This window comes from Rattus norvegicus, chromosome 14 (genome assembly GCF_021556685.1).
Source record: "Rattus norvegicus strain SHRSP/BbbUtx chromosome 14, alternate assembly SHRSP_T2T, whole genome shotgun sequence".
NCBI classification, from domain to species: domain Eukaryota; kingdom Metazoa; phylum Chordata; class Mammalia; order Rodentia; family Muridae; genus Rattus; species Rattus norvegicus.
In genome coordinates, this window is record NC_141547.1 from 90,364,541 (window position 1) to 90,388,141 (window position 23,601).

Below are 23,601 nucleotides of genomic sequence, written 5' to 3' on the forward strand. Positions count from 1 at the left end.
ATCTCTGTGAGATATTTGTAAAATAGTACAGAATGATGAGTTCTATGGTTAGAGTAGCAGTGGGGGAGGGGGTCATGGGGAACATAACTGTGGTACAGAAGAGTACCACCATGATCCACTTTGGAGCTGTTACTAAGGTGGCAAATATATTACACAAAGAAAGGTATATGTGTGTATATATATACATATATACATATATACATAAACATATACATATATATATGTGTGTGTGTGTGTGTGTGTGTGTGTGTGTGTGTGTGACATTGTACTATATGTCATACCTTGCTGTTCTTATAAAATTACCTTGGTAATTTCTCACTAAAATGCTCAAAGAAGTCATGCTGAAGTACACTAGCAGTTTTAGAGTGTGACTACAAATAACATAAGATACATTGCATAGAACGGAGTCAACAAAAATCAGAAAATCCTTAATAAGACTAACACATATAATACAGCTATGTGTTTCCTAAAAAATAAAATCAGAAAACGTACTAGACAAATTTAACAGCCACTCTTAGCATAGTCCAGTAAATGAAGAGGACAAGAACACCTCACTCTACTAACGTTAAATCCAAAGCTGCCATCGCACTTGTCTTTGGAAGACAAGATGCTTTTAGTCTAGGGACAGAAGCTCTCTCGTCTCAGCACATCAACTCATTTTTGTTCTGACTCTAGCAATTCAAACTAAATAAGATAAATGAGTAAAGACATAAGAGCAAGATGTAACCGTGTATCTGTGCATGACATGATGACCGTACAGAAATACTAAATATCCATGAAATAACTTATAACAAGTGAGTCTAGCAAAGCTGCATTAGTTAAGGCTAATATGCAAACCTGTGAAAACTGAATTGACTAAATAAACTGCAGCCATGATTTCTTCTAAATATAAATTAGTCATGTGAAATAAGTCCAAATAAATAAAATCATTCTTTATATAACCAGTTACACAATGTTATGTTTAAAGTGCTTGTCAAGTACAAATTGTATTAATTTCTTATTTTGTGGAAGGTGAAATCCCTATGAGCTCTATGCATTTTACTCACAGCTAACAAAGACTAAGATGATTCCTTAAACAATGAGCATTTTCATTCACTTCTCTTCCACCAGCACAGAACATACCTTAGATAATCTTTTGGAAGCTTCACAACTATGGTCTGTACATGGCTTGGATCCTTTTTCAGTGTCTATAGATGCAACTGAGAAAATATATTATATTTTATATTTATTCTTATATACTCTATCAAAATATTTAAATTCTGAAAAATGAAACATCATTTGTCAACTAAGAGTATTCTATATTAAATCTGGAATTTTTCCTAATGCTAAATATCTCAGCAAAATCCTAAGCTAAGTATTTGTTGTACATAAATCAGGAAAACCTCACTTCTACTATAATCTTAGAAATTAAGTTTCTCAGTAACTGATGCTGAGATATTTACATTTGTGGTATTTAACAAAGAAATTACTTCAAATTTTACAAAGTAGATTTTAACTCTGTATACATATTCATTCTTTATTTACCAACCTCTCTTCTTATCTATTGGGTTTCACTACACTAAATTAATGCTTACTGTGCAGAAAGAAACTAAAAGGAGAAAGATAAACTATAACAACATTGGAAATTCAATGAGATTTGAACTAAAGCTGTGGCCACTTTTAACCAATATAATAAGTATTTTCATGTATAATAGCACATATATATTCTGCCCTTATAGAAATAACTACATGAAAAATATAATTTTACTTCAGATAAATATGTGATCATCAGGAAAACTCAATGGACATAACAATATTGGACTGATGAATATCTCTGCAAGATCATGGGCAAAACTCCTGCTGTCCAAAGATATCAACCTCAAAGCTGGAATAAAAACAGACACTTCAAGGATTTCTAACAACTAATGGTTGGAGAGTATAATTTTAATCTCATAGCCAAATACCTTTGTTAAATCTCAGAACTAATAAAAACATGAAAGAAAAAAACCCTGTTACCTGAAGCCCAGACCTATAACTAATTCAGAAATATAGTGTTTAATATCTTAAGACTCACTTACACTCAACAAAAAAACAAAAACAAAAACAAAAAAACAAGCGTAGCTTTGTCATTATTTACAGCTAAAAGAATACAACAAAAACTGTAAGTACTTCAGTTTTCTATTTAAAATTACTTGTGAAATAGCCAATAGTAATCTTGACAATTTTCCCATTAATACTACTTACATACTTTTAGCCATTGAACTATTTTCCTATTCGGAAATATTTAGCCATTCAGACTATTTTCAAATAAACCCTATGTTAATTAATCTTCCAAACAGTCTTGCTTGGAGCTGTTTAATTGTCTATGCATTTACTAACTCTGATGTCTCTGAAAAGCCATGGCTTACCTGACACAGAAAACACTAGGCTAATGTACAAAAAACTCTGAGAATGTTTAAAATGCTCAAAGAGCTGAAGAAAATAATGGATAAAGATGGAAAGAAAACAGAACATGTTGCCATGAAAAGAATATTAATAAAGAAATAAATTATAAAAAGCTACCAAATAACTAAGGCATGGAATTATAGCTGAAAGGAATTCACTGAAAAAAAAATTGACATATTTGAGCAGTGTAGAGAAACAGCTGGGGAACCTAAAGATATGTCACTGAACTCTGATCAGAAGAAAAGAAGTAAAGGGGGCTGGTGAGGTGGCTCAGCAGTTAAGTGCTCTTCCAGAGGTCCTGAGTTCAAATACCAGCAACCACATGGTGGCTCACAACCATCTGTAATGGGATCTGATGCCCTCTTCTGGTGTGTCTGAAGACAGCTACTATGTACTCATATACATTAAATAAATAAATCTTTTTTTTTAAAAAAGGAGAAGGAAGAAAAAGAGGAGGAGGAGAAGTGAATGAAGGTGAAGAGGTACAGAGAGCCGAGGGACAACACATACATCAACACCCATAAGAGTACTTTATTTGAGTAAATTATGACCAATACCCTCAAATCTAACATGTCATAAATTTCACACATAAGCAACTAGAGCCTTCCTTTCTATGTAAAACATGCTATAATCAAACATCAGAAATAATCCAGAAAGGAGAAAAAACAAGTAATTTGTCACATATAAGGGATATACAATACTAAGAACTAAGATAGAATTTATCATTTTATTTTTAAGGCCAGAGGGCAAGTTTTCCATAGAGACCTATATTAAATGTAAGGATAAACACAGAATACAAGAAAAGAATGCGTAAAGTATATTGCAGCTAACATGAACACAAAAGAAGCAGAAGAAACAATGTTTCTCTCATACATAATAGAAATCAGAATGAAAGAAAGGATGAGTTTTCATTCAAGAAAGAATACAATTGTACTGATTCTTCACAAAGATTTAAGAATTCCTCTTATCGACACACGCAGAATACAGCAAATACATAGGTGAATGCCAGCAGCAAACCACTGACATGAGATCAGGACCCCCGTTGAAGGAATCAGAGAAAGGTCTGGAAGAGCTTGAAGGGGCTCGAGCCTCCATATGAACAACAATGCCAAGCAACCAGAGCTTCCAAGGACTAAGCCACTACCTAAAGACTACACATGGACTGACCCTGGGCTCCGACCTCATAGGTAGCAATGAATATCCTAGTAAGAGCACCAGTGGAAGGGGAAGCCCTGGGTCCTGCTAAGACTGAACCCCCAGTGAACTAGACTGTTGGGGGGAGGGCGGCAATGGGGGGAGGATGGGGAGGGGAAGCCCATATAGAAGGGGAGGAGGAGGGGTTAGGGGGATGTTGGCCCGGTAACCGGGAAGGGGAATAATAATCGAAATGTAAATAAGAAATACTCAAGTTAATAAAGATATAAAAAAATAAAATAAAAAATAAAGAATTCCTCTTATCTATGTCTTGGACAACATGAGTAAATGTATTTGGAAGTGAAGACTCAAGTTCAGGGAACAATGGAGAGGACTCATGATGGTAACATGAATCTGCAATGTCAGCACTATTCTGCAGAGGCATGTCCTGGCTGGTCAAAAGAGGAAGACAGCAAGGTACAAGTGCAGCAGGAGATCCCATTGCAAAAGAACAACTTTTAAAGTGACAGGGGATGACACCCAGGGTCAACATCTGTCCCCAAAATGTTCACATAACACACACACACACACACACACACACACACACACACACACAACTAGTTGAAGAAAAAAATCAAGAGAACTATAAGAAAACTAGCAAAATCTAGTATTTTTCAACATGAGAAATCTACGATTTCTTAAAACAAAGGCTCAATAGAAAAAAGAAACATGAGATGTAAGTGTGTTCCCAGGACCTGTGTAGAAGTGGAACAAGAGTACGACCTACACGAAGAGTCCAGTCCTCTGGCCTCCATGTGCACACTGTGGCACATAAACCCACACGCAATAGACCAACACACAAGAATAACAATAAGGACATTTTTAGACAAAAGAAAGAGACAGGTTTGTGGGGCAGCAGGCGGTGAAAGGTACCCTGATTCCTAGTCGAGATATCAGGGCTTCTTGTAGCTATGCCCCACAAAGACCCCTGTAGTAAGGTTTGAGACAGACCAGTCATGTAGGAAAATTACTCAAGCTCCTCCTCCACATGTGAGGACGTGACCACAGGTTACCAAGGCTCTAGAAGATCAGTCACATAGGACAACTCCCCAAGCACCTCCTCCACAGGTGAAGATGACAGATCAGTCATAGAAACAGGACCATGCTCCAGAATATGTAGATGAGGTCTTCCCAAGCTCTCAGGCCAAACCAATAGGAAGTACCTGCTGTCAGACCTATCCCAAAAACTGTATTTAAGAGTCATGTTCACATGTTCAGAATTAAAGGTGTGCAGGAATTAATCATCATCTGAGAACTTCTGTCATAAGAGCTGTAACACTGCCTCTTGGGGAAGAGATCTGCTCTCCCCTGCACCCCTCGCTGGCTAGTCAGTCTCCTGCTGGTTCAGCCTGGCCCAAGCAACCCAAGTGGCAGAGGCACAAAGGAGAAGGACCAGCAGCTGGGGGCTGGGAAGCTGCTCCCTCTCCCCTCACCTGAACCTGAGCACCTAGCTGAGCAAGAGATCACGATGAAGAGCCCCTCCGTCCCTGGCGCCAGAGCCCTACACAGACTGATTTAAACGAAGCTTATATAAAAGAAACTTGAAAAAATATGAGCAAATTCTATTTTTAAAAGGGGAAGGAACAATATACTAAATTAAATAATATATCATTAAAATTATAAACAGTGGTAGCTAGAAAGATGGCTGTGAGGTTAAGAGCAATCACTGCTCTTCTGGAAAACATGAACTCAGTTGTGTACATTGGCACAAGATTCACACAAGACAAGCTCTTCTAGTCCCAGCTGTGGAAGGGAAACAGGGCTCACAGGGCCTTCCCATTTGCTGTTGGTTTATTATTAACTAGGGGAGTTCAGCAAATGCAGAGGGATGTTTTCTAGTTGTAGAGCGGCTAGTGAGCAAACCAAACTTGTAAAGACATCTCCAACCATAGACCACACTACAGCTCTAGTTAAACTGTGAGTCACAAATTAAAATTAATGAACAAGGGAAAGAAATACCTACAGAATAATGAGAGCTGGCATGGGAGGGAATGAACTCAGAAAGGGGCTGGGGGAAGAGTAATCAGAGTACGCTACACGTACTATAAAAACGTCAAAGAAAAAATGTACAAATAAAAAAATGCACCAATGTTTACACTATATCCTAGAAAACAGACCTATTTGCTCCAGAGTAAGATAATACATTGGGATTACTTACCTAATGATACCTCAGAATGAAAGGCTTACCCTGATACAAAGCTCAGATAAATGCATCAAAAGAGGGAAACTTCAGCCCACTAACTCTTATGAACATAGATGCAAAAAAACTCAACAATATGGAATCAAATCCAGCAGTATATCAAAAGACCAGCATGGCATGATTAAGGAGAATTGACTCCATCTTCTTCAGTGACAATAGAAGAGATTCCAGCTTGTGACCACATCACTAAGGGAAAGGACAAGGTCAAGAGTCACTCACTTGTGGCTGAGGCAAATGTCCTCAGCTGAATAAAGAACATCTACGCTCTCTGCACCCAAATCCCGTGGGAGGGAGAGCTAAACCTTCAGAGAGGCAGACAAGCCTGGGAAACTAGAAGAGACTGCACTCTGCACACATCTCGGACGCCAGAGGAAAACACCAATCGCCAACTGGAACCCTGGTGCACTGAAGCTCACGGAAACAGCGGCTCAGATCTTCCTGGTTCCTGCCTCCACAGAGAGCTCTTGGGCAGCATCCCCCAAGCAAACTTGAGCCTTGGGACCACAGGTAAGACCAAGTTTTCTGCTGCAAGAGACCTGCCTGGTGAACTCGGAACACACAGAGGCAGAATTCCTCTAGGACCGGGCACTCCCTGTGTTAACCGGGAGTACCACACCCTCGGATCACGGCCCGCAGCAGCTCTCTGCTCCCAGACCCCGTGGGAGAGAGACCTCACCGCCTGGTCAGGTGGGCACTCCTGAGGCTGCAGAGTGGAAGAGACCACCAACACTGCCCACCCCTGCCCACATCCCTGGCCCAAGAGGAAACTGTATAAGGCCTCTGGGTTCCCGTGGGGGAGGGCCCAGGAGCGGCAGGACCCCTGCCAGAGACACCTCTGGACCCTGAAGGAAACAGACCGGATAAACAGTTCTCTGCACCCAAATCCCGTGGGAGGGAGAGCAAAACCTTCAGAGAGGCAGACAAGCCTGGGAAACCAGAAGAGACTGATCTCTGTACGTACATCTCGGATGCCAGAGGAAAACACCAAACGCCATCTGGAACCCTGGTGCACTGAAGCTCCCGGAAACGGCAGCGCAGATCTTCCTGGTTGCTGCTGCCACAGAGAGCTCGTGGGCAGCACCCCAAGAGCAAACTTGAGCCTTGGGACCACAGGTAAGACCAACTTGTCTGCTGCAAGAAAGCTGCCTGGTGAACTCAAGACACAGGCCCACAGGAACAGCTGAAGACCTGTAGAGAGGAAAAACTACACGCCCGAAAGCAGAACACTCTGTTCCCATAACTGGCTGAAAGAAAACAGGAAAACAGGTCTACAGCACTCCTGACACACAGGCTTATAGGACAGTCTAGCCACTGTCAGAAATAGCAGAACAAAGTAACACTAGAGATAATCTGATGGCGAGAGGCAAGCACAGGAACCCAAGCAACAGAAACCAAGACTACATGGCATCATCGGAGCCCAATTCTCCCACCAAAACAAACATGGAATATCCAAACACACCACAAAAGCAAGATCTAGTTTCAAAATCATATTTGATCATGATGCTGGAGGACTTCAAGAAAGACATGAAGAACTCCCTTAGAGAACAAGTAGAAGCCTACAGAGAGGAATCGCAAAAATCCCTGAAGAATTCCAGGAAATCATAAATAAACAAGTAGAAGCCCTTAGAGAGGAGTCACAAAAATCCCTGAAAGAATTCCAGGAAATCATAAATAAACAAGTAGAAACCCATAGAGAGGAGTCACAAAAATCCCTGAAAGAATTCCAGGAAAACACAATCAAACAGTTGAAGGAATTAAAACTGGAAATAGAAGCAATCAAGAAAGAACACATAGAAACAACCATAGATATAGAAAACCAAAAGAAGAGACAAGGAGCTGTACATATGAGCTTCACCAACAGAATACAAGATATGGAAGAGAGAATCTCAGGAGCAGAAGATTCCATAGAAATCATTGACTCAACTGTCAAAGATAATGTAAAGCGAAAAAGCTACTGGTCCAAAACATACAGGAAATCCAGGACTCAATGAGAAGATCAAACCTAAGGATAATAGGTATAGAAGAGAGTGAAGACTCCCAGCTCAAAGGACCAGTAAATATCTTCAACAAAATCATAGAAGAAAACTTCCCTAACCTAAAAAAAGAGATACCCATAGGCATACAAGAAGCCTACAGAACTCCAAATAGATTAGACCAGAAAAGAAACACCTCCCGTCACATAATAGCCTAAACACCAAACGCACAAAATAAAGAAAGAATATTAAAAGCAGTAAGGGAAAAAGGTCAAGTAACATATAAAGGCAGACCTATCAGAATCACACCAGACTTCTCGCCAGAAACTATGAAGGCCAGAAGATCCTGGACTGATGTCATACAGACCCTAAGAGAACACAAATGCCAGCCCAGGTTACTGTATCCTGCAAAACTCTCAATTAACATAGATGGAGAAACCAAGATATTCCATGACAAAACCAAATTTACATAATATCTTTCTACAAATCCAGCACTACAAAGGATAATAAATGGTAAAGCCCAACATAAGGAGGCAAGCTATAACCTAGAAGAAGCAAGAAACTAATCGTCTTGGCAACAAAACAAAGAGAATGAAAGCACACAAACATAACCTCACATCCAAATATGAATATAACGGGAAGCAATAATCACTATTCTTTAATATCTATCAACATCAATGGCCTCAACTCCCCAATAAAAAGACATAGATTAACAAACTGGATACACAACGAGGACCCTGCATTCTGCTGCCTACAGGAAACACACCTCAGAGACAAAGACAGACATTACCTCAGAGTGAAAGGCTGGAAAACAACTTTCCAAGCAAATGGTCAGAAGAAGCAAGCTGGAGTAGCCATTCTAATATCAAATAAAATCAATTTTCAATTAAAAGTCATCAAAAAAGATAAAGAAGGACACTTCATATTCATCAAAGGAAAAATCCACCAAGATGAACTCTCAATCCTAAATATCTATGCCCCAAATACAAGGGCACCTACATACGTAAAAGAAACCTTACTAAACCTCAAAACACACATTGCACCTCACACAATAATAGTGGGAGATTTCAACACCCCACTCTCATCAATGGACAGATCATGGAAACAGAAATTGAACAGAGATGTAGACAGACTAAGAGAAGTCATGAGCCAAATGGACTTAACGGATATTTATAGAACATTCTATCCTAAAGCAAAAGGATATACCTTCTTCTCAGCTCCTCATGGTACTTTCTCCAAAATTGACCATATAATTGGTCAAAAAACGGGCCTCAACAGGTACAGAAAGATAGAAATAATCCCATGCGTGCTATCGGACCACCACGGCCTAAAACTGGTCTTCAATAACAATCAAGGAAGAATGCCCACATACACTTGGAAATTGAACAATGCTCTACTTAATGGTAACCTTGTCAAGGAAGAAATAAAGAAAGAAATTAAAAACTTTTTAGAATTTAATGAAAATGAAGGTACAACATACCCAAACTTATGGGACACAATGAAAGCTGTGCTACGAGGAAAACTCATAGCGCTGAGTGCCTGCAGAAAGAAACAGGAAAGAGCATATGTCAGCAGCTTGACAGCACACCTAAAAGCTCTAGAACAAAAAGAAGCACATACACCCAGGAGGAGTAGAAGGCAGGAAATAATCAAACTCAGAGCTGAAATCAACCAAGTAGAAACAAAAAGGACCATAGAAAGAATCAACAGAACCAAAAGTTGGTTCTTTGAGAAAATCAACAAGATAGATAAACCCTTAGCCAGACTAAGGAGAGGACACAGAGAGTGCATCCAAATTAACAAAATCAGAAATGAAAAGGGAGACATAACTACAGATTCAGAGGAAATTCAAAAAATCATCAGATCTTACTATAAAAGCCTATATTCAACAAAACTTGAAAATCTACAGGAGATGGACAATTTCCTAGACAGATACCAGGTACCGAAGTTAAATCGGGAACAGATAAACCAGTTAAACAACCCCTTAACTCCTATGGAAATAGAAGCAGTCATTAAAGGTCTCCCAACCAAAAAGAGCCCAGGTCCAGACGGGTTTAGTGCAGAATTCTATCAGACCTTCATAGAAGAACTCATACCAATATTATCCAAACTATTCCACAAAATTGAAACAGATGGATCACTACCGAATTCCTTCTATGAAACCACAATTATTCTTATACCTAAACCACACAAAGACCCAACAAAGAAAGAGAACTTCAGACCAATTTCCCTTATGAATATTGACGCAAAAATACTCAATAAAATTCTGGCAAACCGAATCCAAGAGCACATCAAAACAATCATCCACCATGATCAAGTAGGCTTCATCCCAGGCATGCAGGGATGGTTTAATATATGGAAAACCATCAACGTGATCCATTATATAAACAAACTGAAAGAACAAAACCACATGATCATTTCATTAGACGCTGAGAAAGCATTTGACAAAATTCAACACCCCTTCATGATAAAAGTCCTGGAGAGAATAGGAATTCAAGGCCCATACCTGAACATAGTAAAAGCCATATACAGCAAACCAGTTGCTAACATTAAACTAAATGGAGAGAAACTTGAAGCAATCCCACTAAAATCAGGGACTGGACAAGGCTGCCCACTCTCTCCCTACTTATTCAATATAGTTCTTGAAGTTTTAGCCAGAGCAATCAGACAACAAAAGGAGGTCAAGGGGATACAGATCGGAAAAGAAGAAGTCAAAATATCACTATTTGCAGATGATATGATAGTATATTTAAGTGATCCCAAAAGTTCCACCAGAGAACTACTAAAGCTGATAAACAACTTCAGCAAAGTGGCTGGGTATAAAATTAACTCAAATAAATCAGTACCTTCCTCTACACGAAAGAGAAACAAGCCGAGAAAGAAATTAGGGAAACGACACCCTTCATAATAGACCCAAATAATATAAAGTACCTCGGTGTGACTTTAACCAAGCTTGTAAAAGATTTGTACAATAAGAACTTCAAGACACTGAAGAAAGAAATTGAAGAAGACCTCAGAAGGTGGAAAGATCTCCCATGCTCATGGATTGGCAGGATTAATATATTAAAAATGGCCATTTTACCAAAAGCAATCTACAGATTCAATGCAATCCCCATCAAAATACCAATCCAATTCTTCAAAGAGTTAGACAGAACAATTTGCAAATTCATCTGGAATAACAAAATACCCAGGATAGCTAAAGCTATCCTCAACAATAAAAGGACTTCAGGGGGAATCACTATCCCTGAACTCAAGCAGTATTACAGAGCAATAGTGATAAAAACTGCATGGTATTGGTACAAAGACAGACAGATAGACCAATGGAATAGAATTGAAGACCCAGAAATGAACCCACACACCTATGGTCACTTGATTTTTGACAAAGGAGCCAAAACCATCCAATGGAAAAAAGATAGCATTTTCAGCAAATGGTGCTGGTTCAACTGGAGGTCAACATGTAGAAGAATGCAGATCGATCCATGCTTATCACCCTGTACAAAGCTTAAGTCCAAGTGGATCAAGGACCTCCACATCAAACCAGACACACTCAAACTAATAGAAGAAAAACTAGGGAAGCATCTGGAACACTTGGGTACTGGAAAAAATTTCCTGAACAAAACACCAATAGCTTACGCTCTAAGATCAAGAATCGACAAATGGGATCTCATAAAACTGCAAAGCTTCTGTAAGGCAAAGGACACTGTGGTTAGGAGAAAACGGCAACCAACAGATTGGGAAAAGATCTTTACCAATCCTACAACAGATAGAGGCCTTATATCCAAAATATACAAAGAACTCAAGAAGTTAGACCGCAGGGAGACAAACAACCCTATTAAAAAATGGGGTTCAGAGCTAAACAAAGAATTCACAGCTGAGGAATGCCGAATGGCTGAGAAACACCTAAAGAAATGTTCAACATCCTTAGTCATAAGGGAAATGCAAATCAAAACAACCCTGAGATTTCACCTCACACCAGTGAGAATGGCTAAGATCAAAAACTCAGGTGACGGCAGATGCTGGCGAGGATGTGGAGAAAGAGGAACACTCCTCCATTGTTGGTGGGATTGCAGACTGGTAGAACCATTCTGGAAATCAGTCTGGAGGTTCCTCAGAAAATTGGACATTGAACTGCCTGAGGATACAGCTATACCTCTCTTGGGCATATACCCAAAAGATGCCCCAACATATAAAAAAGACACATGCTCTACTATGTTCATCGCAGCCATATTTATAATAGCCAGAAGCTGGAAAGAACCCAGATGCCCTTCAACAGAGGAATGGATACAGAAAATGTGATACATCTACACAATGGAATATTACTCAGCTATCAAAAACAAGGACTTTATGATATTCGTAGGCAAATGGTTGGAACTAGAAAATATCATCCTGAGTGAGCTAACCCAATCACAGAAAGACATACATGGTATGCACTCATTGATAAGTGGCTATTAGCCCAAATGCTTGAATTACCCTAGATGCCTAGAACAAATGAAAGTCAAGACGGATGATCAAAATGTGAATGCTTCACTCCTTCTTTAAAAGGGGAACAAGAATACCCTTGGCAGGGAAGAGAGAGGCAAAGATTAAAACAGAGACTGAAGGAACACCCATTCAGAGCCTGCCCCACATGTGGTCCATACATATAAAGCCACCCATATAGACAAGATGGATGAAGCAAAGAAGTGCAGACCGACAGGAGCCGGATGTAGATCGCTCCTGAGAGACACAGCCAGAATACAGCAAATACAGAGGCGAATGCCAGCAGCAAACCACTGAACTGAGAACGGGACCCCCGTTGAAGGAATCAGAGAAAGAACTGGAAGAGCTTGAAGGGGCTCGAGACCCCATATGTACAACAATGTCAAGCAACCAGAGCTTCCAGGGACTAAGCCACTACCCAAAGACTATACATGGACTGACCCTGGACTCTGACCTCATAAATTGCAATGAATATCCTAGTAAGAGCACCAGTGGAAGGGGAAGCCCTGGGTCCTGCTAAGACTGAACCCCCAGTGAAAGTGATTGTTGGGGGGAGGGCCGCAATGGGGGGAGGGTTGGGAGGGAAACACCCATAAAGAAGGGGAGGGGGGAGGGGGATGTTTGCCCGGATACCGGGAAAGAGAATAACACTCGAAATGTATATAAGAAATACTCAAATTAATAAAAAAAAAAATACTCAAGTTAAAAAAAAAAAAAAAGAACATCTACAAGGACCTGCAGTCCCCACCATGCTCAAGAGCCAAACACCAGGTGGCTTCCCTCTAAGAACAGGATCGAGGCATGGAGATTCTACAACTACAGCTAGTGCGATAAACTGAGCAAAAGAATAACAAAAGAAGGCAGATTGCATCCAAGCAGGAACCAGTGCAAATTCTACAGCACACCCTGATAGCTGGAGAACAACCGTCCTACACAGTGAATGCTAGCACAAAAGCATTCACTTCAGTAGCAAGAAAGAAAACACACTCTGGGGTAAACTCCAACTCAGCAGAGCAGATCTACCATGTCCTGTTCCCTGTTTGATCCTTTCTTTTTTAACTTTTTCCAAGAACACTGGCTGCCCCAGAGTTGATGCTCGGCCTTCTCTGCCTCTTGAGGTCTGGAATTGTTTTAGGTAGCTCGACTGCATTATTCACCTGTCTTCTCTTTTCATTTCCCTTTAGCCGAGCTGCCAGATCTCCCTCCTTTCTCCACCTTTCCTGTTCCTTGCCCTTCTTACTTTTCCCTCTGCTCCAGGACTAACCACAAGTAGTCTTCTGCTTATTTTCCTCGTGTCGTTAGGGACTAATATATTACTATACACTATACTGTACAGCCTCATCCCTCCAAAGCACTGCAGGTGAAGGAGGGATTGTCTTTAACTCGCTATTCCTCTATTTTCAGAGCTGGCATACCCAGAGGTTGTGGTTGCTTTCACAGACAGTATTCTACCTTTGGAGTGGTGTTAGAGATCAAGCACAGTATGCTGAAGTTGAGAGTTCAACTGAGTTTCACTCTGAGACAATGTCACACTGGAGGCAAATGATATTTCAGTATATTACGGTTTATTCCCCCATAAACATTGAAAATGCAAATGCTTCCACTGAAAGAATACATGTGATAAGAGAGACAAAATAAGCCCAAAGGTTGAATCGTCATGTACGAGTTCTAATAAAGAAACACAAGACACATGAAAATTGAGGGAGGAGCTGAACTGATCCAACAGCTTCCTGAACCCAAATCCCATGGGGGAGAGAGCTGAACACCCAGAAGCTCAGACAATCCTGAGACCTCAGGACAGACCACCACTTCTGTCTGCCTCTCCCATATCCCTAGTCCAAGAGGAAACTGCATAGTGCCTCTAGACACAGGAATACAGGAACAGTCAGTGGCAGGAACCTGCTGGGTCAGGCTTGCCACTGGAACTGAACTGAACTGGTCACACAGCTCCCTGCACCCAAATCCTGTGGGGGAAGAGAGCTGGACCCTCAGAAGTGCAGAAACTACTGAGAAATGAGAGGAGACTACCCTCTACCCACATTTCAGATCCAAGAGGGAATTGCCTAGTGCCAACTGTGCCCCCTGGGTGCAAGAACCTAGGAGCAATCAGGGGCAGGACACTTCTGATTCCTGCCCACACCTAGAGCTGAAAGATAGTCACCAAGAGCGCCTACACACCTGAGAGCAGAGCACCTGTTCTCAGAAAAGACTGAAAGAAAACAGGAAAACAGTGCTACAGAATTGCTGACACAGAAGCCTACAGGAGGGTCAAGCCAATCTCAGAAACAGCAAGGCAAGCAAACACCAGAAACAACCCAATGGCTAGAGGCAAGGACAGGAACCTAAGCAACAGAAACCAAGACTACTTGGCATTATCAGAGCCCAGTTTTCCCACCAAAGAAAATACTGGATATCCAAACACACAGGAAAAGCAAGATTTAAATTGAAAATCACATTGTATGATAATGATGAAGGACTTTAAGAAGGACATGAATAACTCCCGTAAAGAAATGCAGGACAACACAAGTAAATAAGTAGAAACCCTTAAAGATGAAACAAAAAATCCCTGAAAGAATTACAGGAAAACACAACCAAACAGGTGAAGGTTTTGAACAAAACCGTCCAGGATTTAAAAATGGAAATAGAAACAATAAAGAAAGCACAAAGGGAGACAACTCTGGAGATAGAAAACCTAAGGAAGAGACAAGGAGCCACAGATACAAGCATCACCAACAGAATGCAAGAGATAGAAGAGAGAAAACTCTCAGGGGCAGAAGATATCATAGAAATATCAACACAACCGCCAAAGATAATGTAAAATGCAAAAAGCTCCTAGCCGAAAACATCCAGGAAATCCAGGACACAAAGAGAAAATCAAACCTAAGGATAATAGATAAAGAAGAGAGTGAAGACTCCCAACCTAAAGAGCCAGTAAATATTCTCAACAAATTTATAGAAGAAAACTTCCCTTTCCTAAAGAAAGAGATGCCCATAAACATACAAGAAGCCTACAAAACTCCAAAAAAATTGGACCAGAAGAGAAATTCCTCTGGTCACATAATAGCTAAAACACCAAATGCACAAAACAAAGAAAGAATATTAAAAGGGGGAACAAAAATATCCATAGGAGGGGATATGAGGCAAAGTTTAGAGCAGAAATAGAAGGAATGGCCATTCAGAGCCTACCCCACATGTGACCCATATGTATGTAGCCACCAAAATGAAATAAGATTGATGAAGCTAAAAAGTGCATGCTGAAAGGGACCGGATATAGATCTCTCCTGAGGGACACATCCAGAGCAGGTCCAATACAGATGTCAATGCTAGCAGCAAACCACTGAACTGAGAACAGGAGGAATTAGAGGAAGGAGATTGAAAGAGCTGAATGGGGCTTGCAACCCCATAAGAGCAACAATGCCAATGAACCAGAGCTTCCAGGGACTAAATCACTACCCAAAGACTGTACATGGACTGACCCACAGCTCCAACTGCAATTGTAGCAGAGAATAGCCTTGTGTGGGCACCAGTGAAAGGGAAAGCCCTTTGTCCTGCCAAGGTTGGACCCCCAGTTCAGGGGAATGTTGGAGGTAAGGGAGGGTTGAGGAGGGAGGGGGAGGGGAGAGGGGCTAATAGACAGGAAACTGGGAAAGGGAATAACATTTGAAATGTAAATAAAGAAAAATTTCTAATAAAAATAGTAAGTAATGCAAAAAAATTCTTAAGAACTTGAAGAAGAAAAAAAACAAATGAAATACAGGACAACACAAAAAAACAAATAGAAGCCCTTAAAGAGGAAACATAAAAATCTCTTAAAGAATTACAGGAAAACACAACCAAACAGGTGAAGATATTGAAAAAAACTCTCCAGAATTTAAAATGGGATAGAAACAACAAAGAAAGCACAAAGGGAGACAACCCTGGAGATAAAAAAAAAACCTAGGGAAGAAATCAGGAGTCAAAGACACAAGCATCACCAACAGAATATAAGAGATAGAAGAGAGACTCTCAGGGGCAGAAGATACCATAGAAAAGATTGACATAACCATCAAAGAAAATGTAAAATGCAAAAAGATTCAAGCCCAAAACATCCAGGAAATCCAGGACAGAATGAGAAGATCAAACCTAAGGATAATAGGTATAAAACAGAGTGAACACTCCCAAATCAAAGGTCCAGTTAATATCTTCAACAAAATGACAGAAGAAAACTTCCCTAACCTGAAAAAAGAGATGCCCATAAATATACAAGAAACCTACAGAACTCCAAATTGATTGGAATAGAAAAGAAATTCCTCCAGACACAAAATAGTCAAAACACCAAACACACAAAACAAAGAAAGAATATTAAAAGCAATAACGGAAAAAGGTCAAGTAACATATGAGGGCAGACCTATGAGAATTACACCAGACTTCTCAACAGAGACTATGAAAGCTAGATGATCATGGGTAGATATCATAGAGGCCCTAAGAGAACACAAATGTCAGCCCAGGTTACTATATCCAGCAAAACTCACAATTAACATAGATGGAGAAACTAAGATATTCCATGATAAAACCAAATTTACATAATATCTTTCTACAAATCCAGCCCTACAAAGGATAATAGATGGAAAATTCCAACACAAGGAGGGAAACTACACCACAGAAAAAGCAAGAAAGTAATTTCCTTGCAACAAAACTAAATAAGAAAGACACGCAAACATAATTTCACCTGTAACAATGAAAATAACAGGAAGAAACAATCACTATTCATTAATATGACTTACCATGAATGGACTCAATTCTCCAATAAAAAGACATAGAGTAACAAACTGGGTACGTGAGGAGGACCCAGCATTTTGCTGCATACAGGAAACACACCTCAGAAACAAAGACAGATACTACCTCAGAGGAAAAGGATAGAAAAATCTTTCCAAGCAAATGGTCTGAAGAAACAAGCTGGAGTAACCATTATGATATGGAATAAAATTGACTTTCAACCAAAACTCATCCAAAGGAAGGGCACTTCCAATTCATCAATGGAAAAATTCACCAGGATGAACTCTTAATTCTAATTATCTATACTCAAAATGCAAGGGCACCTACATTAAAAAAAAAAAAAACCCTTACTAAAGCTCAAAGCACACATTGCACCTCAAACAATAATAGTAGGAGAGATTTCAACACCCCATTCTCATCAATGGACAGATCATGGAAAGAGAAATTAAACAGAGACATACGAAAACTAACAGAAGTTATGAACAAAATGGACTTAATAGATATTTATAGAACATTCCATCCTAAAACAAAAGAATAAACCTTCTTCTCAGTACCTCATGGTACCTTCTCCACAACTGACCATACAGGCCACAAACAGATACTGGAAGATAGAAACAATCCCATGCATACTATCAGATCACCACAGACTAAGGTTGGTCTTCAATAACAACAAAAACGACAGAAAGCCCACATATGCATGAAAGTTGAACAACGCTATACTCAATGACAACCTGGTCAAGAAAGAAATAAGGAAAGAAATTAAAGACTTCTTAGAATTTAATGACAATGAGGGCGCAATATACCCAAACTTATGGGACACAATGAAAACAGTGATAAGTGGACAACTCATAGCTCTGAGTGCCTGCAAAAAGAAACAGGAGAGTATACATCAGCGGCTTGACAGCACACCTAAAAGCTCTAGAACAAAAAGAAGCAAATACACTCAAGAGGAGTAGAAAGCCTGAAATAATCAAACTCAGAGCTGAAATCACCCAAGTAGAAATGAAAAGGACTATACAAAGAATCAAAGAAAACCAGGACCTGGTTCAGGAGAAAATCAACAAGACAGATAAACCCTTAGCCAGACTAACCAGAAGTCACAGAGAGTATATCCAGATTAATAAAATCAGAAATGAAAAGGAAGACATAACAACAGAATCTGGGAAAATTCAAAAAACCATCAGATTCTACTACAAAAGCCTATACTCAACAAAACTGGAAAATCTGGAGGAAATAGAGAATTTTCTAAACAAATACCAAGTACCAAACTTAAATCAGGAACAGATAAATGATCTAGACAACCCCATAACTGCAAAAGAAATAGAAGCAGTTATTAAAAGCCTCCCAACCACAAAGAGCCCAGGAACAGATGGGTTTAACACAGACTTCTATCAGACCTTCATAGAAGGCATCATACCAATACTGTCCAAACTATTCCACAAAATAGAAAGAAAAGGAATACTACTCAATTCCTTCTATGAAGCCACAATTACACTTATACCTAAACCACACAAAGACCCAAAAAAGAAAGAGAACTTCAGACCAATTTCCCTTATGAATATCAACACAAAAATATTCAATAAAATTCTTACATTCTTAATCCAAGAACACATCAAAACAATCATCCATCATTATCAAGTAGGCTTCATCCCAGGGATGCAGCAATGGTTCAATATAAGGAAATCCATCAATATAATCCACTATATAAACAAACTCAAAGAAAAAACCACATGATCATTTTTTATTAGATGCTGAGAAAGCATTTGACAAAATTCAATACCCCTTCATGATAAAAGTCCTAGAAACATCAGGAATTTAAGGCCCATATCTAAACATATTAAAAGCAATATACAGTAAAACAATAGCTAACATTAAACTAATGAGAGAAATCCCACTGAAATCAGGGACTAGAAAAGGCTGCCCACCATTTCCCTACTTATTCAATATGGTCCTCCAAGTCCTAGTCAGAGCAATCAGACAACGAAAGGAGGTCAAAGGATACAAATTGGAAAGGCACTAGTTAAAATATCACTATTTGCAGATAGTATGATAGTACACTTAAGTGACAACAAAAGTTCCACCAGAGAACTACTAAGCCTGATAAACAACTCCAGAAGAGTGGTGGGTATAAAATTAACTCAAATCAGTAGCCTTCCTCTACTCAAAAGGATAAGCAGGCTGAAAAAGAAATTAAAGAAATGACACCCTTCACAATAGTCACAAATAACATAAAATACCTTGTTTTGACTTTAATCAAATGAAAGATCTCTATGACAAGAACCTCAAGTTTCTGAAGAAAGAAATTGAAGAAGATCTCAGAAGATGGAAAGACCCTCCCATGCTCAGGGCTTGGCAGGATTAATATATTGAAAATGGCCATTTTGCCCAAAGCAATCTACAGATTCAATGCAATCCCCATCAAAATTCCAACTCAATTCTTCATAAGAGTTAGAAAGAGCAATTTGCAAATTCATTTGGAATAATGAAAAAGCCGGGATAGCGAAAACTATACGCAGCTATAAAAGAACTTCTGGGGGAATCACTATCCCTGACTTCAAGCAATATTACATTGCAATAGTGATTTTTAAAAAGTATGGTATTGGTACAGAGACAGGCAGGTAGATCAGTGGAATAGAATTGAAGACCCACAAATAAGACCACACCTATAGTCACTTGATCTTCGACAAAGGAGCTAAAACCATTCAATGGGAAAAAAAAGCATTTTCAACAAATGGTGCTGGTTCAACTGGAGGTCAGCATGTAGAAGAATGCAAATCAATCCATTTTTATCACCATGTACAAAACTTAACTCTAAGCAGATCAAGGACCTCCATGTCAAACCAGATACACTCAAACTAATAGAAGAAAAACTGGGGAAGAGTCTCGATCACATGGGCACTGGGGAAGATTTTCTGAACAAAACACCAAGGGCTTATGCTCTAAGATAAAAATCGACAAATTGGACATCATAAAACTGCAAAGCTTCTGTAAGGCCAAAGATACTACCATTAGGACAAAACGGCAACCGACAGATTAGGAAAAGATCTTTAACAATCCTACAATCCTTTAACAATCTGATAGAGGGCTAATATCCAAAATACACAAAGAACTCAAGAAGTTAGACTCCAGAGAGCCAAATAACCCTATTAAAAATGAGGAACAGAGCTAAACAAAGAATTATCAGGTGAGGAATATCAAATGGCTGAGAAGTACCTAAAGAAATGTTCAACATCCTTAGACAGCAGGGAAATGCACATCAAAACAACCCTGAGGTTCTATCTCACACCAGTCAGAATGGCTAAGATAAAAAAAAACTCAGGTGACAGCAGATGCTGGTAAGGATGAGGAGAAAGAGGAACACTCCTCCGTTGTTGGTGGGACTGCAGACTGGTACAACCATTCTGGAAATCAGTCTGGAGGTTCCTCAGAAAATTGGACATTCCACTACCTGAGGACCCAGCTATACCTCTCCTGGGCTTATACCCAAAAGGCGCTCCAACATACAACAAAGACACATGTTCAACTATGTTCATCGCAGCCTTATTTATAGTAGCCTGAAGGTGCAAAGAACTCAGATGCCCTTCAACAGGGGAATGGATACAGAAAATGTGGTACAGCTACACAATGGAATATTACTCAGCTATCAAAAACAATGACTTCATGAAATTCATAGGCAAGTGGATTGAACTAGAAAATATCCTGAGTGAGATAACCCAATCACAGAAAGACATACATGGTATGCACTCTCTGATAAGTGAATATTAGCCCAAAAGCTCAAATTACCCAAGATACAATCCACAGACCACATGAAGCTGGAGAAGGATGGCCAAAGTGCAGACGCTTCACTCCTTCTTAAAAGGAGGAACAAAAATATTCACAGGAGGGGATATGGAGGCAAAGTCTGGAACAGAGACTGAAGGAACAGCCATTCAGAGCCTGCCCCACATGTGATTCATATAAATACAGCCACCAAAACTAGTAAGATGGATGAAACTAAGAAGTGCATGCTAACAGGAACCAGATATAGATGTCTCCTGAGAGACACAGCCAGAGCATGTCCAACACAGAGATGAATGCTAGCAGAAAACCACTGAACTGAGAACAGGACCCCCATTGGACGAATTAGAGAAAGGACTGAAAGAGCTGAAGGGGCTTACAACACCATAAGAACAACCATGCCAACCAGCCAGAACTCCCAGGGACTAAATCATTACCCAAAGACTATATATGCATGGACTGACCCATGGCTCCAACTGCATATGTAGCAGAGGATGGCCTTGTTGGCACCAATGGAAGGAGAAGCCCTTGGTCATGCCAAGGTTGGATCCCCAATGTAGGAGACTGTTGGGGATGGGAAGGGGGGTAGCTTGGGCAGGAAACATCCTTATAGAAAAAGGGGAGGGGGATGGGATAGGGGGCTTATGTACAGAAAACAGGGAAAGGGGATAATATTTGATATGTAAATAAAAATTATCCAGTTGAAAGAAAGAAACAAACAAATAAACAAACAAACAAACTGAGGGAACATGACTCCTCCAAATACAATTGAGTAAGGAGAGAATTTGAGGAACTATCCAGTAAAGATCCTCAAAATATATTTCTAAAAATATTCAAGAAAACCAAATAAGTCACCAGTATAGTCCTGATTCCACTGTGTGGAAATGAAAAGAGTAGAATGCAATAATTAAGCTGATATAGAATATAAATGGAGATTTTAACAGGGAAATTGCAAAATAAAAAGATGAAGTTGAAATACTGAACATTAAAAAGCCCAGCAGGGCAAATTGAAAAAGGTCAATAGAACCCCCTTCTAATAGATCAAAGAGAAGTCAGAACATCAGGGCTTAAAGATAAAGGTAGACAAATAAGAATAATCAAACAATGACACCTATAAAATAATAAAGTATACCAGAATATATAAAATGTAGCTAATTTTGCTTAATATGATGTTCAGTTGCATCAATTTTCCGTAAAATGAAAAGAGTCATTTTTCTATATAATTTCATAAACCTCCACATATGAAAGGCATAAAGTTGAACCCAGACCTACTTAGAGGAAATAAGCTCAAAATGCATTTTAATGTAAAATCAACAGATAGAACTACAGAGATGGTAGTCCTTAATACCCTCAGGTTTCTAAAAACAACATTGAAAACAAAAAGAAAATAACCTCACAATTTAAAAGGTAAAAAAAAGAATCTAAGCTAATAGTTTTCCAAAAAGATAAATGAATGACCACTTAACACATTTTAAAATGTTCAAAATCATCAGTCATTTGAGGAAGCACAAAGCAGGTTCACAATTGCAACATTTGCACTGGATGTCATTTTTCCTATGACAGATTCAAAGAAAAGTTTTCCTTAGGGCTTGGCCATCTAATAAAAACAACTAGGGAGCAAAGACTCACAAAGCCTCTGTACACTAATAGTGTGTCCTTGACAGGCCACAGAAAAGCTTAGGCTGACCATTTAGCTTGAGGTTGATGAAAATGTTGAAATTTTCCGGGAGAAGAGACAAAGTGAGAATTACAGAACACAAGGGAGTGTCTCTTTCTCTTGCCTTTGAAGTTTCATGCCTCTCTACTGTCTCTGCCAAAAGTCTAGATGACAGAAGAAAAAAAAAAGGAGAAAGATAGTAAAAGAGGAGGCTAAAGAAACCCTATAAACACACAGATATTTATTCCTGAAATTCTGTACCTCCACATCCCACAGTTAATAACAGCACATTAAACAGGATGAAGGGTCTGTTCTACGCAAGTGCTCCACTAACTGAATGGCTCTAATTAAACACTACTAGAGTGCCTGCTTTAACTTTCATTCAACAGCCAAGAGCCTCAGCACACTCTCCACTAGGACCATGCATCAGCAGGACTCTATTTGGAAGGTTTCAGCATTAAGTTAAAGTAGAGAGGAAGAAATACATTTAGATTGGTAACATTCATATTCTAAACAGTTGGTTGTGTTCTCAAATTGTCTTTCTTTAAAATATTTTGTATATTTACCTGAAAATGTGAAGAATAATTCGTTTTGCAAACCAGCTCTTTGCATTTTAACACGATGGCATTCAGACTTAATCAAGGAAATTTCACAGGAAAGGTCAAGAACCAGTTTACTTAAAATCTGAAGAAGTTTCTTCTCAAAAGAAATGTTATAGATACTATTGCAGGGAGCTGCATGGTATCGGGCTGTGAATTGGTAATAAAAACGAGGTTCACGATAAGCTATAGAGATTAAGAAAAAAAGACAAAAACATGATCATTTATGCAATTCAAATGCATGGTAACTATTTTAAATATATAAGTACTTGAAATAAAGTCATATTCATTTTCCAATAAACAGCTATATTCTCCTTAACAAACTCCTATTTCACAGTATACTGGGTTTGAAATATTATCACAGAGAATCTAAAATAGTGACTCAGCTAAACCTTGCCAACATTTAAGATTCACATTATTGATATTTTGTCAGTAACAAGGAAATTGAAACTGCTAACACTGCTAAAGTTAAGATTCAACCGTAGGGAGGCCAATCTCACTAAACTGCTGCTCAAATGCTGGCATCACACCTTTGAATTTTTA

General features: G+C 39.2%; 1 protein-coding gene across 9 annotated transcripts in view; it reads right to left on the bottom strand.

Annotated features, from left to right (window-relative positions):
- The window catches only part of Zpbp (zona pellucida binding protein), a 195,698-nt gene that overhangs the window by 109,596 nt on the left and 62,501 nt on the right, over positions 1–23,601 (bottom strand). For all 9 annotated transcript variants that reach the window (XM_087584110.1, XM_087584111.1, XM_087584109.1 and 6 more), the window contains 2 exons: positions 23,026–23,244; positions 1,123–1,199 (listed from right to left, as the gene is read on the bottom strand). In XM_087584110.1, coding sequence (XP_087440236.1) covers positions 1,123–1,199; positions 23,026–23,244 — 296 coding nt within the window. The remainder of the gene's footprint in view (positions 1–1,122; positions 1,200–23,025; positions 23,245–23,601) is intronic.